This window comes from Bos mutus, chromosome 24 (genome assembly GCF_027580195.1).
Source record: "Bos mutus isolate GX-2022 chromosome 24, NWIPB_WYAK_1.1, whole genome shotgun sequence".
NCBI lineage: Eukaryota > Metazoa > Chordata > Mammalia > Artiodactyla > Bovidae > Bos > Bos mutus.
Genome location: NC_091640.1, coordinates 61,154,946 through 61,172,955, shown reverse-complemented (window position 1 = coordinate 61,172,955; position 18,010 = coordinate 61,154,946). Strand labels below are relative to the sequence as shown.

The window sequence follows — 18,010 nt, the reverse complement described above, 5'->3', positions numbered from 1 at the left end:
TCTCCTCCAACTCCAGAGGTGTCACTTCTTCCCCCAAGGAGAGGCTCAGCTTATCGCATAAACCTGCACATCAGCTCCCTCGGCCACGTGCCGTCTCAGAGACTATCCAGAGAAACGCCCCCCATTTCAGATCTGGAGGACACAGGCCGGAGGCATGTGTTTTCACCCGTCGTACTTCTGCGCTTGACAAAGTTCCCTTTCCAACAGTAAGAAAGAACAGTCATCTCTGAGGAACTAACGGACTCCATAGATTGATTTCCATATAAAACTTGTCCTCGGGATAAACGAGTATCTCGTATGCTCCTACTTCCTACTTGGAGACTAGGGCTGGCAGGCAGAAGGCGACCCCATGCTGTCTGTCCAGTCACTGGTCCTAATCTACTCCAGAAAGGTTCTCTGCTTTGGCTGGCAACCTCAGGCTGACTGCATTAGGTCCAAGGACGTTCCTTTCTCCATGACAAAAGGCAGGGGGTTCGGCTGTTTTTAAACCCAAAGATAGGGGTTGCTGCTGCTGCTAAGTCGCTTCAGTCGTGTCCGACTCTGTGCGACCCCAAAGATGGCAGCCTACTGGGCTCCCCCATCCCTGGGATTCTCCAGGCAAGAACACTGGAGTGGGTTGCCATTTCCTTCTCCAATGAGAGATAGGGTTAGAGAACTTAACACAACGACAACATTTAGCCCTTCTAATCTGAAGGACAGACCCTCCAACGGAGCCCCAGGATGTTAGGAGCTGGAAGAGATCATACCCTACTCTACCCCAGGCTCCTCACTCACTGAGGAGGAGCTCGGAGCCCAGGGCAGGTTAAAATGGACGCCCACAGGCACAGCGAGCTTCCCCACTCAGACTTGTTTCTCTAAACTAAAGACCCCAGCTCAGGTCACAGCAGCCAAACTCCGAAGCCCTAAGACGTGGCCCCCATTTCAGTACGAGCAGTGTCCGCCACTCACTCATGTCTGACTCTTTGCGACCCCATGGACTGTAGCCCCCCAGGCTCCTCCGTCCATGCGACTCTCCAGGCAGGAATACTGGAGTGGGTTGCCATTCCCTTCTCCAGGGGATCTTCCCAACCTGGGGATAGAACCTGGGTCTCCCACACTGCAGGCAGACTCTCTACTGTCTGAGCCACCAGGGAAGCCCAGCCCCACTTACCAGTGAAGCCCATTCAGGTGCTAAAGTATACCCAAAAAGCTCTCCCAATATATGGTTAGAAACAAAGAAACAATTCCTTAAGGATGTATTTCTCATACATGACAATAAAAGTCAAAAACTGGTTCTGTTCATAGAATCACACTCTTTGGACCATGTGTCAGGAGTGAGCTGACTGTAAAACCCAGATAATTATTAAATAGGCAGTGGAAACAAATACAGTTTGTACTTTCTTTCGCTGTATTTAAAAGCATGCCTGGTATCTGAAAGAAAACTCAAACATTCTAACATATTACTAATGGAGGTAGACACATGAAAACACACTCTCCACCTGCTCTTCATCAGATGTGCAAGCCAGCAGAACCAGACACCAACAAGCACGAAATTCTTCCTGCTTGAAAAGAACGTGGGGCGGGGGAGGCGGGACAAAAAAATCAACCAATTCAAGTTATCTCAAATTTCTAGTTTTTCCCATTCATTATTGACACTGTCCAAAACAAAATTATTGCAAATTTTATTCAAGTATCAACCAAATGCTTTCGTGTAACATTAGGGGGACTAATTTACTTCTGCTGCTGCTACTGCTGCTGCTGCTGCTAAGTCACTTCAGTCGTGTCTGACTCTGTGCAACCCCATAGACGGCAGCCCACCAGGCTCCGCCGTCCCTGGGATTCTCCAGGCAAGAACACTGGAGTGGGTTGCCATTTCCTTCTCCAAATTTACTTCTAACAAGCTTCATTTCAGAAAATACATGTCAAAAATCCTGGATCCAGGGGACTTCCTCGGTGATCCAGTGGTTAAGAGCCTGCTCCGTGGTGCAGTGGACGGGGGTTTGATCCCTGGGCGGGAACTCAGATCCCACGTGCCACAGGGCAACGGAGCCCACGTGCCTACCACAGGATTTCATATGATGTGATGAACATCTTCCGTACTACAACGAAGGCTCTGATGCCATCAAATAAACAGCTTTTTAAATTCTGGATTTTTTTTTGTTTTGCTAAAGTATCAACATCTACAAACTTACAAAATATGTATAATGTATAACCAAAATATTTCACTCCAATAGAACTTCTAAGTCCCAAACTCTGAAGTCACTGGACTTGTACCTTAGTAAGACACTTTATTATTAATACATTTTACAATGTATTAAAGCAATCTCAAATGTAAAAATACAACAGGGAAACATTTCAGCATTAATGTGGCATTATGGGATGGTTATGCTTTGCTTCATTTAACACACTAAAAGGCATACCAGGCATGTATTTTATATATATATATAAAACAAAACCATTCTATCTCTAAATTGACATGTAATTACCCTTCAGTAATCCAGTAACCATTACTATTCTTGATTATAAAGTACAATTATCACATAACTTGAAAGAGCTGCTATTTCTTAGTTGACCAAATATCCTAATGTTCTTTAATCAAACTATCATTAAAGTCTGTTTTTTCCAGGCCCCGGAATTTCAATTTATGAAAACTTTCCAAAGCCTAGAGAGGAAGTTTCATAACAACCAGTCACAGAGACTTAGGTTATAAGCAGCTAATACATCTAAAGAATCCATATGGTCAATTTTCTTTGGTTTTACTTTAACTCTACTGTCTTTAGAAAACCAAAGGCAAGTATAAAAGTCTGCCCAAGAAGCACAGGGACCTGAAGCCAGACTCAAAACCTCTCGTCAGTGTTGTCCCTGAAGCCTGGAGTGCAGTAGGTTTTAGAAGGTGAGACTTTCAGAGGAAAGAAAAAAAAGGCTTAATTTACCCAGACTATTTTGGACGTTTTAATAACATTTCTTTCTCTTTTTCAAAATGTCAGCATCTTTAAAGAAAAGGCTTTTCTACTGAGTGGCTTCAGGGTCTCTCAACTGTCACAGCACAATTAAACCCTTCTCCTGTCCAGGTAGACTGAACCGTGTTCAACCCTGGCACATAATCAAATCATTAAATCTGAGACGCCTCATTTGATAGATGCCTCATTAAATTCATCTCAAAGTTGAGGTAAGAGATGCCTGTGAAAAGGAGGGGGGCACACCTTAACTCTTAAGAAAACTTTGAGAGAGGATCTCAAAATCCACACAGAGCTTCATTCACGTGAAGGTATTAACACCTCCAATCTCCTGCCCTGGGAGGTAGGCAGGTAAGTAGGCAGGGGGGTGTGGGTGTGGGTGTGTGTGTCCTGGGAGAGGGCTGTGTCCTGGGAGAGATGTGTGTGTGCATTTAACACAATCCCTGGGGAAACAGGAAGGAAAGCCGAAGATTCAGGATACACACCATCAGCTGCTTCACAAAATGCACAGATTCAACTCAACAAATGTTTAAACTAAAGTGCCAAGTATTATACGAGCCTTGGATCATACACAACCTCAATAAATGCTATGTTACCAAGAAATCAAATTCAGCATTCTATAAAGAAAGAGAACAACAAAATAAAACACCTTACACTTTAAAAAATAATAAGAATCTTGGGGAAATCAATCATTTAACAATCTTACAGATACAAAAAAGAAACTTCATAAACTTATTTACACTCATCTCCTTTCCCTACAATTAAAACACACACACACACACACACATCATTTTAGGAATAACTATGAAACTTAGGGAGAGTACTTACTCTCTGGCCCTGTATAATACAGAAATTACAAAAACTGAACAGCATAGTGACATTAATAAAGCACTATTGATCACTAAAGTACAAATAAGTTTACTTCAAATAAAAGATTTGTGCAAATCTTTCATGATAGCTATTTTTGACACTTACAAGTAAAGCTATGTTTTAAAGGAACTGAAGTGTCACACCTCCATCTTCAGAACTTTTCCACTTTTCAGATCAAGTGCTAATACTCTATAGCCAGTGACAATTTTATGGTTTAACAACTGAGACATGCTCAAGCAAGAGAATCAAGAACCATTTGGTGAGCTGTATTTCACACCAACTTGAATGCACGTAGGACTATCTGCCCTGGGACACTCGGAGCCCTTCCGTGCTCCTTCTGTATTGCCCCTCACTGTCCAGTCTTGCTTCTTCATGGTAAAGGCAGCGTGATCAAAATAGAGCCGTCCACATTTTACGAGGAATACCACTTGGGACTAGAGGATACTATCACCTCATTACCAGCAAAAAATAGCGTATTTCCTGAATGCTTTTAACCAAGTTAAAAATCCAAACATAAATGAGATCGATTCATGGAAAGTGACATGAATTTTAAGACAGAACGGGCATGCTCTCTTAGCTCTGCCAAGAGCTGAAAAACCACAAGCAAGAATCAGAACTCTTTACAGTCAGCTTCTCTGTCTGAAAAGAGGATTGACACTGACTCCTCCCTAATAATGCTTCTGAAAGGACACGAGATAATTTATGTGAAAGCTCTTTTAAGATTTTTGAAGATAATAAACCCAACATATTAATAGATGTTATCAAACCACAGTTAATGAAGGACAAGACAGCACGCACTTTACATCAAAAACAAGTATAAAATATAAATGTAAAAAACAGAGTTAAGCCCTTTGTTCTTAAAAGGAGCTGAAGCACACGCTGGTGTCACATGTCCTACCACGCTACTCAACACCGCTGTGATTACAGCAGCAAGACACTGCTCGTCAATATTGCAGCTTAATGCTGAACCACCCCGCCTCGAGTTCACATAGGAAACCATGTAAGGTCTGATCATTCCCAGAAGAGAAAAGGAAGAGAAATAGGAGCGGGTGAGAAGTCTCTTTTCCAGAGCAATCCCAGAAAGCCACACATAAAAATATCCTGTCCAAGGTTCACCAGGCACAGTGGGAGTGCTCTCTGTTCTGTCAACATCCTTTCCCCGTCACAGTCTGAGCTGAAACAGCGAGATGACTAACCCAAAAAGGCAGAAGAGAGTCAAAAATATAAAGAAATACCATGTAACACCGCCCTTGATCAACGACTCAGGTGCCCCCAGGGAGTCCAAAACACAGCCTGATTACCGATGGTGAGCAACATAAATTCTTGAATTTTTTTTCCCACCTAAATGTACTCTCTGTCAAGTAAAATTTAAGATGGTTGATCTTAAAAGCAAATTAAATGTTAATGTACCTAACAGACTTAATACTTCATGCAAGTTATTTCGGATAAAGCCACAATTAATTTTTTTCTCATTTTAAGTCAGCTAAGAGCATGGCTTCTTGAGAGGAGCAGTAACGATTTTCAAACTAAAGTTTCTATCACAGCTCTGCAATCACAAAGAACCCTGAGTCCAAAGCCTTTCAGTTCATTAAAGACTTTCATTTTACTTTGCCTAAATAAATATTTAAATATTAAAAAAAAAACCACACAAATGGCTTCCAAAGCCTTTTTGAGAATCACTTGGGCCAAGTTATAAACACTAAAATTTAATTGAAAGGTGACCTCAAGAGAATGAAGTCTTCCCCAACAAGAGCTTCTAAAAAAAAAAGGCAACTGATAAACAGACAAACTATATAAACAACAGGTAACGAGCTCAATTTAAATACAGGAAAACATTCAGAAGCCTCCAAAGGCAACTTCCTACTCTATCCTAAACTCCAGCCACACATATAAACAAAGGGACGCAAAGCGACAAATTTAAAAGTAAGTTACATGCAAAATTCTAAGAACAAATGTGGTACAAAACACCCACTCAAAGGGTCTCCTGTGAAACCAATGTTAATTCTCTTCTTGAGGAAAAGAATTACTACTTTCTTGTTGGGTGTCCTACATTCCAAAGGGGTAATTTCTGGGAATCTCCTCCCAGCTCAATGCAAACCTCCATGACATGTGAAGTCTTGATAATGTTCCTGTGATAAGCGAGACCACCTTATAACAAAGCCCTTTTGTTCATCAACAACTACATTTCCTTGCAAAGGTTCAAGATTGTTCTATGGCAAAGAACAGCAAAAGTTCTATTAACTTTGGCTTAAACTCAATTTTGTATAAAATGTGCAATTAGACATCTTGATCAGGCACCTTCCTTCTAGGACTCCTGTATACAGGCTTCATTTTCAAGAATAGGCTGGATGCTATGTGTGGCTTCCCCATTTTATTAGCTACCTTTACAAGCGTATACACAGAGGGGTATATGTATTTATGCTGTGCATACTACAGCAGAGCAAGTTAAGTTTAGAGTGAAGTAACAATTACTGCTTTTCATGAAGAACAGAACAAAAAGATTAAAATGTGCACACCAGAAATTTGAGATTTAACCAGAAAGATAATCTGTAAACTTTACACCGAGGTAAGTTTAAAAAACAAAAAGAAAGAAAAAAACACCTATATATCATCCACTTAGAACATTTCAGACACACTTGAAGAGACAATCAAGGGGAATCAAAGATTTAAATGCCATGACTAGGACACCTAAAACCCTTCCCATGGACATTTATCATGATCAACAACTCAATCATGAGGAAAATGAGGCATGCAGAGCTCTTTCCATGCAAAATATGTTCAATATGTTCAAAATATGCTTAACACAGCCCTTGCTTCTTTACACACACACAGACACACACACAGGCATTTACCATTCTCATGTTAACAAAACACTCATTCCAAGCATGATTATCATTTAATGCTTTCATAAAATAACAGTATTTTATAAATTACATGAGCCGCAAGAGAGGAGAATTTAGTTGTTGCTCCCACATTATAAAAAAAAAAAATCACCTATTTTCTAGGCCATAATCTTTTTAAAGACTTGTCATCCGGTTGGGACATTATCTTCAGGTACTGCAAATGCTATTGTACTACGATACGGTTTTCTTTATGAGGCCAAAATCCATCAGAAATCCACGTGAACTGCAGAAAAACCTCAATTAAACATAAAGGAACATCTCGCCAGGAATGCTACCAGTCTTGCATATCTCAGTGTAGGAGTAAAGAGCTCTTCATTCAAACTGGCTAAACTGCAACTACAACACACGAGTGGACCAGAAGCATGAAGTTGGAGGGAATGGCTGCAGAGGATGCGATTCCAAGCCTGACTCTCTTTCCACCACCACCTACAGCCTAAGCGCAGAAGTAATTTACTACTTTAGTAAATTTGGGGAAGATGTAACTTCTTATCTAACTATTACACTAACCTTGTTTTAAATAAAATTCCTTGCCACTAAAACATGATTCTTCAAACCAGCAGAGGAAAAGGACATAAAGAACTTATTAAGCTCAAATATATAGCCAGGACCCATAGCTCCCTAATTTAGCACCAGCCAACTCTTTAAAAGAGAAACACTAGTCACCCCTGGTCAAGAACTTGATCTAATGTATCAATTCTATCCCAATGAAAAAATTTAAGATCTTTAATCTAGAAATGAAAACGGATGCGGAGGATTTTAGATCACACTCAGTGAGAGACGACAATCAAAAGTCCTACTGTGACCCCTATGTATCCCTATTGGAAGTCACATTGTCAGTTCTGGCTATAAAGGTTAGAGGGGAGAAACTGAGAGAAAGAAATAGGCAAAACCACTTCTGATGCAAGAAGTACACTTGCAGAGGAGACTGAAATAAAGCCAAGAAGCGCTAAGGAAAAGTATCACTAAAGAGGATCGTGGCTGCCGGGTTCCACCGAGGACCAAGTGGGTAAAGGACAGGACGGGGAGCAGGAGCAGGGCACCGGCCGACCCGGACTGAGCTCGGGGCGGGCGCCGCCGGCCGCGCACGGTCGCACGCAGGCCGGGTGCTCCGGAACGTTTCCCGCGGTCCTTTTCCTCCGCTGGTTTCACTGCACGTGAAGTTGCCCTGAAGCCCCAAGCCCCGCAGCCCGAAGGCGGCACTGTCACTGCGGGGCTCCTCTCAGGAGCATGTGCACCCGGGGCCCCGCCGCCTGCCCCGCGCCCGCGGCGGGAAGCGCTCGGCTCGGTCCCACGGGTCGTCCGCGAGAGCCGCGAAGGGCTAACAGAGCCCCGAGGGCGCGCGCGGCGCGGGTGCAGGTGACCGCCTTACCTGCGTAGAAGCGGATGAGGCAGCCGACCTCCGAGTCCAGGCCCTCCTCCTGCACCCTCCACAGCGCCCCGAAGCCCAGCTGGAAGAGGTAGTCGTTCTGGATCTGCAGCGGCTTCTCATCCGCCTCCAGGCGCCGCGCGGTCTCCCCGTGCAGCTGCACATACAGGGTGGGCGGCGGGGGCGCCTTCTCCGCGGCCGCCGCGTCCCCGTCCGGGCTCTCCTCCGCCGGCCGATCGCGGGCGGCGCCGCCCGAGGCCTCGACGCCTCTCGGGGCCGTCGGCGGTGGTGGGGAGGCGGCCGGGGAGAGCGGCCGGGCGCCCGAAGAGCGGCCGCGTAGGCGGGGCTGGCCCGGGTCAGCCTCGAGCTCCTCGGACGACGACGAGCAGTAGGGATCCGGCCGGCCCGACGCGCCCTCGGGGCCCGGGCTCGGCCGGGGGCTCTCGGGCTCGGGGGCTGGGCCCGCGCCGTCCGGGGCCCGCAGGGTGCCCAGGCTGCAGCCCGCGGGCGCGGGGCCGGCGCGGGAGGCGCGGCGCGGCGGCGGCCCCCCGACGGCGGCCAGCGCGGCCTTCCCGGGCGGCGGCCCCGCGGGGCCCCGGCCCGGCACCTTCAGCACTCCGCCGGCCCTGGGGCCCGCCTGCAGCAGGCGGGCGGCCACCTCGCCGGCCGTGGTGTCCAGCGTGCAGAGCACCGGGCGCAGGCGGCTGGCGGCCGGGTGGCGGTCGAGGACGTGCACGCAGCCGCGCTGGAGCTGGTGCCGCACCCAGTCCCGGTCCGACGGCTGCAGCGGCAGCATCTGCCGGGGCCGCGGGAGCAGAGCCCGGCGGTCCAGGCTCCGCGAGCACGGCGTCGCCGCGGCCGGGCCGGGGGCGGGGAGGCCGGCGGGGCGCGGGGCGGCGGCGGCGGACGCGTTCCTCTTCAGCCGGCTTCTCCTCAGCAGCAGCGAGCTGGCGCCGGGCCCCGGGGCGGCCCCGCCGGCGGCGGGCAGGGGCGCCGGGCCGCGCCGCCGCCTGCGAGCCGCGCCTCCCGCCCGGCCCGGCGCCGCGGTCAGCGCGGGCCCGGGGCCGCCCGCCGCGGCCCGGCCCTCCGCGCGGGTCTCCGCGGCCGCGGGCTCCATGGCGGCGGGGCTCGGCGCGGCCCCGGTTCGGGGGCCGGCGGGCGCACAGCGAGCGGGGGGCGGCGGCGCCGCCAGTGGCGTTTGCGCGGCCGTTCCAGGCGATTATGTGGCTGCTCGGAGCGCTCCGTCGGCGTCTCGGTGTTCCATCCCGCGCGCCCGCCCGGCCGCCACCGCCCCCGGCCCGCCCCTCGCCTCGCGCCGCCTAGCCAGCCGCCGAGCCGGCCTCATTGAATATTAATCGCGCGCCGGGAGCGCCGGGCGGGAGGCCGGCGGGCGGCGCGCCTCATGAATATGCATTACCCGCGTGACAGCGACCCGGCGGGCGGGCGCGCGGGGCGGGGCCTCGGGGTAAACAAGCGTGACGGCGTTGGGGGGCGGGGCCGCGCCGCCAGGCCCGGGGGCTTCCTGCGCGGGCCCGAGAGGGGAGGGGCCGAGGGACGGGCGGCGCGCGATGCCACCTGGGAGTTGTAGTTCCAGGCCGCGGTCGGGCGTCCCCGAGGGGGCCGTGGCGAACTACAAGTTCCAGAGATCCTCCAGCACCTCCCCGTCTTGCGGCCCGCCGCGGGCCCCGGACAGTGGGTCTGGTGCCCTCTGATGTTGGAGTCGATGCTCAGGGATGCTCGGTTTGTGAACTTGTAGTTACCCGCCAATTCCTGCTCCCCGAGGCTTTCCCCGAGCTAGTTGAGACAGGGCTCAGACTCCAGATGGCACGAAGGTCCGGGCGCTCGGTCTTCCCCTCAGCACCTATGAACTCGCCCGGAGGCAGTCGTGCCGCCCCGGCCCGGCCCTCTGCAGCTCCTGTGTGAGGAGAACGGCCGAGAACCGGGCCCTCTCCCTGCTCAGCTTGAGGTCCACAAGGACTGAGGACACAGAAGGCGATGGGAAGCAGAGGTAACGCTGGAATGGAGACACGTGGGACAGAAGATCCGGGCCCTGTGTTCTCTTTTAACGTCTTCCCTTGGTTTTTCCTTCAATATTCAGAAAAAATTATATTCTGCGACCACAATGTTAGTCGTGCCGTAAAAAGTTGTACTTTCTTGTCGGTTAAAACAATATTGTAGGCTGGATTAGAGCAGTTTACTATTTAAAAGAATTTGGTAAACCTTTTTAATGGAATTACCATTCCTCCGTATTGTTTCATAAATCTGGATTTTTACATGTAAGACTTCTGCAGCTGCAAACAGTCGCGGGCCTGCTTAACATCAATAAAGTTACTAAACCTGGGGGTGAATTGAGGGTAGGGGGTTTGAGGAAAGAGGAAGGAGAGAGAAACAGAGAGGGAAGAAAAACTGGAACTTGTAGCTGAAATAATAGAAACTAATAAGGGCAGAGAAAGTTGTACTTGGGTTATCTACACAGTTTCACTGAAGAGTAGAAGTTACAGGACAAAAAAATATTATCTTGACTCTTGAAATTCCTGTAGATGACTTTTTATATTTTTCTTTTGAATTATTACCTCTTGGCCTCATGAAACATGTTTATTCCATTTCAATTCAATCAACAGCTCAGAATTACTTTTGTAAAATTAGGGAGAATGCAAATTTTTCCGAGAGACATAAAATACAATTAATTTAACAAACAATTATAAACATATACCAAGCAGTCTGTTACAGCAGTGGAATAAATCAGACACTGCCCTTGCCTTTACAGAGTTTATAGATTAGAGGCAAAGAGGTTCAACAGGTGAGAGGGATGTGGAAGAGGGGAAAACACCAGGCGTCATGGGAAGAAATAAAAATGAGGGAACTGACCTAGTCTAAGGAGTCCAACAATACAGACCTCACTTTGGACGAAATTTTCAGAAACAAATGAAACTGAGTTAAACTTTAAAAACACGTTAAATTTCAGTACTAAAACGTGGACTATTTACATTTCTGTATATTTTTTAGTTCCTTCATGGATTCCTCTAAGCCTCTAATTTTTTGCATATTAAGAAATATATATTAACTCTCATATATCAGCTTTCTAGAGTTATGTTTATGTAGCTAAGGTAATAAACTCAAGGGGAGTTTGTTCCAGTCAGAGATACTGTCACCCCTGGCCCAGGGTCCATGCATGTCCTCTCGGTTACAGCGCTGTTCTTAATCAGCTGTGGGCCTTCTGCAGTTTGACAGTCACCACCACTCTGCCTTTCTGTCCTTTAGGAACTGTGTTTACCCCTTGAAGGTATATGTAATCAAAAACTTCCCCCGGAAAAAAATTAAAGAAAAAGCATTGGCCAGAGAATTTAGTATGCAAAGCACTGGAGCAGGAAGAGGTTGGAGAGTCTTCTTACCTACCTGCCAGACGTGGTGTGAAGGGTTACTAACATTGGGAGGAGATAGGGGGCAGTGAATTATGGTCAAATATCTCAAGGTGAAGAAAAAGGAAGTCCAGTCCAGCCTCAAAAACAGTGGGTCCTTTTTGTTCTTTTGATGAAGGGAGGGAGAATGAAGGATATAATTTTTATGTAGAGAAACTACTTCAGGCATAGTGTGTATAATCTACAAGAGATCATATCCCATTGTATCCAAAAGCATAAAAACCAGAGGGAGAGCAGAAGGGCAAGGGTCCACGGTGTGACCCATCCCTGGTTCTGGGGGTCCTCAACCTCCGGGGTCTGATGCCTCATGATCTGAGGTGGAGCTGGTTAATAATAACATTAGAAATAAAGTGCCCAGTAAATGTAATACCCTTGAAGCATCCCGAATCTACCCCCCCTACCCCTGCCCTAGTTCATGAAAAAACTGTCTTCCACGAAACCCATTCCTGGTGCCAAAAAAGTTGGGGACCGCTGCCTGGTTCCACTTCCAAACCTTCAATAAAGCGACTGAACTTGCGGGTGAGAGGAGAGAGAAAGAAATAGGAGTTCGTAAAGCATAGACAGTACCCTGAACACGAGACCAACTGGAACCTCAGAGTTATAATAAGATGGTGATAATGACAATGAAACTTGGAGTTTGCTAGTATCATGGAACATCCCCCAGACCATATGAGCCAAGCCACGCTGTACAAATTCTCTGAATGAGGAAAGGATTTCAGTGGAGAGCAAATGTTTTCCAGATACCCAGGAAATCGCAGCTTTTCCTACTTAACAAGTAGAATGGGGACTAGGACAGTATCTTGAAACCACGGTAACTCACAGTTGCTCCCCAGCCCTCTAAAATGTCCCACGTGTACAATCTAATACACAGTTGTAACAAGCCTCACTTTTCAAAGAATCACAACTTCCAATGTGAAAAGATAATCCCCCAAAGAAACAACAGATGTAAAAGTTGCAAACCCTGATGCCAACTTGTTAAAATATTTTCACAGCTAAGTATAGAAAAAGAGAATGTAATTTTCAATTTTTCTGTTACAATTTATTTTATGCTGTGTGATTGATAACTGACTTGCTGTGTTTTGCATCTAGGTTAATCCTGTTTGCATCCTTAGATCCAAGATAAAAAGAAGCCATCTTTGGAATTTTTTTTCTAATACAAGCAGTTGGAATCTTAATGGAGGCATGAATTGATAGAGGATGGTTTCAGTCTGAATTGTTAAGTTCTCAGCTGTGTTCAGAAATAAACTCAGAAAGATGCAACATACCATGTAATACAGTAGTTAGTACAGGATGAACAGGAATCTAATTATAGTTTCACATTTGTATATCCTTTGAGCTACTAGTGGTTAACCGTCCCTAGATTGCTCACTGTTTACTCATTCTCTTTTACTACGATAGCAAATAACTACTCAGTGCAGTAAATGGGCCCAGGGTAGCCAACCTGAATCCACATGTTCCCTGCTCACTGGCAGGGTGACACCTCCTCAGCTCTCCAAGGCTTCACCCATGCCTCGCAGACTTACCACGTGAGCTCTTATCAAGATTGTGCCTGGCTCTAGGTAGCCTACTTTATGCATACGGCCTGGTAACGTTTCAGATCTTAGTGCACGCTTGTTTGTCTCCTAATTCTTTGTCTCTTTCTCATTCCTCACAGAAACAAATGAGATGTGTTTCTTCTTGTCACAACAATGAAGTATTAGAGAAAAAAATTGAGGCCATGGAATCCTACCACTTCTGGTAACAGTATGAATTACCTGGGACATTCATTCAGCAAGTATTTATTAAGCTTTTAAATGTAGGCATCATTTACCCCGCCCCAGTGAATAGTATAGACAAAAATACCTTCCCTAAGAAAGTTTATAGGCATTGTCATTTTTTTTAAGCTTTAGTTAAAATTGACCTACTTTCTTCTTTTGTAGAGATGGTTTTTATTTCAGGCAAATGGGATATATGAAAACCTAGGTATATAAACTATACATTAGACTATAGATTTTTCTTCCCAAAGTACTTTATTCTTTCTCTTATATGACTTCATCGGACAATTGTTTTAAATACTGGGGTCCTATAATATTGATACATTTAAATATATTCATAGTGAAAATTGATGCCCAACTTTTAGAATCCTATTTTGGGTTCTAACAGTAGCCTAATACTTCTTTCAGTGAAGATTCACATCTAACAAGTATCCTTCCTACAACATTCCAAACCTTTTCCCCCTGAATCTTCCACAACTAAAAATGAAAAAGTATCCTCCAGAGGTAGGGGCTTCCCAGGTGGCTTGGTAGTAAAGAACCCCCCTGCCAATGCCGGAGACCCGAGAGACCAGGTTCGATCCCTGGGTCGGGAAGATGCCCTGGAGAAAGACATGGCAACCCACTCCAGTGCTCTTGCCTGGGGAAGCCCATGGACAAAGCCCTGGCGCGCTACAGTCCGTGGGGTCACAAGGAGTCGGACATGACTGAATCGACGTAGCACACAAACACACATCTTCCAGATGATTCTCCTATACTTAGAGGCATTAATTATACCCTGAGGAATCGGCATGGGAATTCTCTTTTTCTGCCCCAGAATAGATTATAGGAGACACTCTCAATCCCTAGAAATCTTGTTGTTTTCCCGTTTCCCACCAAATCCACTGAGCTGGACTCCTAGATATATTTGTTTCTTACAGCTGCCATAACAAAGTACCATGACCTGGATGGCTCCAACAACAGAAACTCTTACAGTCTGGAGGCTGAAGTCCAAAATCACAGTGTTGGCAGGATCGTGCTCCCTCTGAAGGCTGGGGGTTGGATGAGGGATTCTTTCTTGGCTGGTTCCGCTCCTGGTAATTGCCAACCTTCCTTATCCTGAAGCTGCATTACTGCAATCTCTTCTCTCTAGTGTCTAACAGCATATTCAAAAGCAGAGACATCACTTTGGCAACAAAGGTCCATCTAGTCAAAGCTATGGTTTCTCCAGTAGTCATGTACGGATGTGGGAGCTGGGCCATAAAGAAGGCTGAGTCCAGAAGAACTGATGCTTTTGAACTGTGGTATTGCAGAAGACTCTTGAGAGTCCCTTGGACAGCAAGGAGATCCAACCACTCGATCCTAAAGGAAATCAACCCTAAATATTCATTGGACGGACTGATGCTGAAGCTCCAATACTTTGGCCACCTGATGAGAAGAACCAACTGATTGGAAAAGACTCTGATGCTGGGAAAGATTGAAGGCAGGAGAAGAAGGGGACAAGAGAGGACGAGATGTTTGGATGGCATCACTGACTCAATAGACATGAGTTTGAGCAGACTCTGGGAGATGAAGGACAGGGAAGCCTGGCATGTTGCAGTCCATGGGTCCACAAAGAGCCAGACACGACTGAGCAACTGAATGACAACAAAAATAATACCTAAGGTTGGAAGTCAGAAAGTCCTCATTCTGGTCCTGGTTCTATACTAACTAGTTAACCAGGAACTTGGAAGGCATTTGGCCTCAAGAAGGCTTCAGTTACTGATTTATGAAATGAAGGGTTTATGAAATGAAGCATCTCTAAAAATCTCTACCAGCTCAAGAAATTTCTGGTTTTTGGCTGAAGGCAAAATTGTCTAAATTGGAATATTGGCAAATGTTTTTGTTAGTCACAAAGCAGAGGCTTTCACATTTAGATGACATTAATTTGAAATAAAGAGGCTCTTAAGGCTGATTCTTGCCATTTAAAAGAATTTCTAATGCATTTAAAGTAACAGCAGGTTTATTTTGACATTTAAGGAAACTGCTGTGTTTTCAGTCCTTGAGAATATGAATTTGTCACAAATAGGAGCCAGTCTATGACAATAAGATCCATAGCCTCAGACTTCCAAACTCCAGGGTCTTTATCAGTTTTCCCTTTTATGGTCACGAGTGAGTAGAAATCTCATTAGCACAAAACAACGTCAGCTCACAGAGGTGAGAACGTCAGTCCGGTGAGCACTGTGCACCAGGAGACACGGGAGCTGCTGGCAGCCACGGTTCCCGGCGCCACGGCCGGGATCAGCCAAACGTCCACCAACAGCAAAAGGTAAACAAGTGCCAGCAGAGTCCGAAAAACCAACACGCAGCAACAGTGGCTAAATTCCCCAGTGCCGGGCGGTGCGGATGAACCTTAGCAGCACGTTGAGTGAGAGCAGCCAGAGGCGGTGGAAGGTGTGCCAGAGGATCACGGTTGTGTCAAGTTCAGAAACAGCCACGCTAACCTGCACGGTTTAGGGCGTGATTCAGATGGCAAAACTGAAATGAAAAGGAAGGAAGTAACTAACAGACCAATGAGGTGGAACTGAGTGGTTCGTGACTGGAAATAGAGCACGTGGCAGGGGGAGGGGGCACCCGGGACATTGACAGTGTCCTGTGTATTGACCCAGGCGGTGGGCACTTGGGTCTGTTTTAAAAAAATGTGTTCGGCCATACATTTGTGCTTGATGCACTTTCCTGCTTGTTTCATACTTCAGAACAAAGGTTTTGTTTTTCTAAGATCAACTGTATGGTTTTGCTACAATCTGAATTTCTACATTTTGTTCATAATTAAAAGTTTAAAATTAAGCTTCCCGCCACTTAATTCATTAAAATTTTACTTATAATTTAAAACAATTGAAAAATTAAAAATCTAAAGTAAGAGAGAACTATAAATATTACTTAAGAGTAATCAGTTCATTATAGAAAGTTTGGTCAATATATATAAAGATACAAATTTGAGGGAAAAAAAAAAAAACTCCAGTGACCCGGAGTTATTTTCACATATTTCCTTTAGATTTTTTTCTGTGTACTTTAATGGTGTAGAGATCATAACGATTTTACAATTTCTATCCCATCCCATAGTTTTCTCACTGAAAACTATGCTATAAACATGAAAAATAAAGATATATGAAGATAATATAAATTTATATTTAATATAAATATAAATTTATTTTTTATTTATAAAGATATATAGATATAAAGATAATTTAGATTTCTAGATAAAAATGCATCACTTTGAAGAACCATGATTTACTTAAGCTCCATAAAGAGTGAATCAGGTGGGACACTAGACTGGCCTTCAGTATTTTTATGTTTTTTTTTTTTTTTTTTACTATTTGTGGAAATAAAAATATGGTGATAGCGGATTTTGCGAGAGTCATCTTTCCTTATCTCTCTGTCCTTCGACCACAATTTAGCAACATTTAAATCAGGCAGCATCTGGTGTTCTTTTTAGATGATCTTGTGAGGAAGTGGAAATGAGGAAACACTTACCAAGGAAACATTCACCAAACCTATGCCATGTTGCATGAGGAAACATCACATAACATGCCATGATGGGGTGGCCAGGTCTCGCAAATACAAGACACCCAGTAACTGCAATATGTGGGCATCTGTATATGGAAAAATGTCACTGCCTGAGATTTGAGTTTAACCTGGTGCTCCGCATTGTAGCTGGCAGCCCCAGGCCAGACCACTGTCAAGCCTGTCACATGTTTTCTGATGTGATCTCTTTAACCCCTTTAAGACTTGTATATGATTCTCATTGTAGAGAAGAACTCAGAAAGGTTCAGCATCTTTTCTAGGGTCACATGGCTAGAGAGGAAGGAGAAAGCTAGGGTGAGTATATGGAGACGACTCGAAAACTGGCAGCGAAACCTGGAGGAGCAGTAGAAAGGCACTCACTTTCCAACTTTGCCCCTGCATCTTAGTTTCTACATTTGCCCTGTAAGATTAAAGTTCTGGGCAAAAGCACATGGACCAGAGTCTGTGTCTCCTTGTTTGAGCCCCATGCGAGCTTGTAGATCTAGACTTAGTCTGAGTTATATTTATTGACTCTGGGCCATACAGTGATATGATCTGAATTGTGATGGTCCAGTTATGCAGATGAACTCATTCCAGGAAGTCTGACCTAGCATCTGCTACCAGCCAGCTCTGTGTTAAGTATGAGGAATATGGTGATAGCTGCATCATCCATAAACCTTCCTCTTGGATCTACAATTTTAGAAGAAGTACCCACCTGCCCACCAGCATTGCTCTTACAAAAGCAGATGCCCTAGATTCTTCATCGGGAATCAGCTTCTCAAACTGGAGTTTCTTCCCTTCTTTAGAATCACATAACCTGGGAGTGGAAAGAAGGATGGGGGTAGTGAAGGCAGGAGGGAAGGAGGTAAGAAAGGAGAAATGGGCTGACTATTCCCTTATTGGAGTATATACAATTTTTAATATTAAAAAATAGGAAAAACTCAAAATCTGACAATAGCTGTTTTTTGCCCCTGTGATATTTCAAAGAATGAACATTTTCCCATTACACCTTTTTTGTATTCTGAAGGTTGATAGTAATGTTAACATATGTTTTCTAGAATTGTAACCTACTTTGCTTCTGGTATGTAAAAGTATAAGAACCTAACTGTTAAACTGGTGCATGTTAGATTTAAATCAGGCAAAGGGCGCTGAAGGATGATAGAGTGGGAAAGCTCATATTTATATTTTCCCTACTCAAATATAAGTATTATAGTCAAGGTTGATTGATGAGATTTCTAGTGAA

General features: G+C 45.4%; 1 protein-coding gene and 1 long non-coding RNA gene across 4 annotated transcripts in view; one reads left to right on the top strand and one right to left on the bottom strand.

The window, feature by feature from the left end:
* Window positions 1-9,325, bottom strand: part of PHLPP1 (PH domain and leucine rich repeat protein phosphatase 1) — a 230,366-nt gene extending 221,041 nt beyond the window's left edge. For all 3 annotated transcript variants that reach the window (XM_070362033.1, XM_070362032.1, XM_005910191.2), the window contains exon 1: window positions 8,079-9,325. In XM_070362033.1, coding sequence (XP_070218134.1) covers window positions 8,079-9,192 — 1,114 coding nt within the window. In that variant the 5' untranslated portion in view covers window positions 9,193-9,325. The remainder of the gene's footprint in view (window positions 1-8,078) is intronic.
* Window positions 9,326-9,753: 428 nt separating this feature from the next.
* On the top strand, window positions 9,754-16,619 carry LOC138985393 (uncharacterized). Its single transcript, XR_011462452.1, has 3 exons — window positions 9,754-10,083; window positions 13,149-13,231; window positions 14,166-16,619. It is a non-coding gene; the product is annotated as an uncharacterized lncRNA (long non-coding RNA).
* Window positions 16,620-18,010: the final 1,391 nt, after the last annotated feature.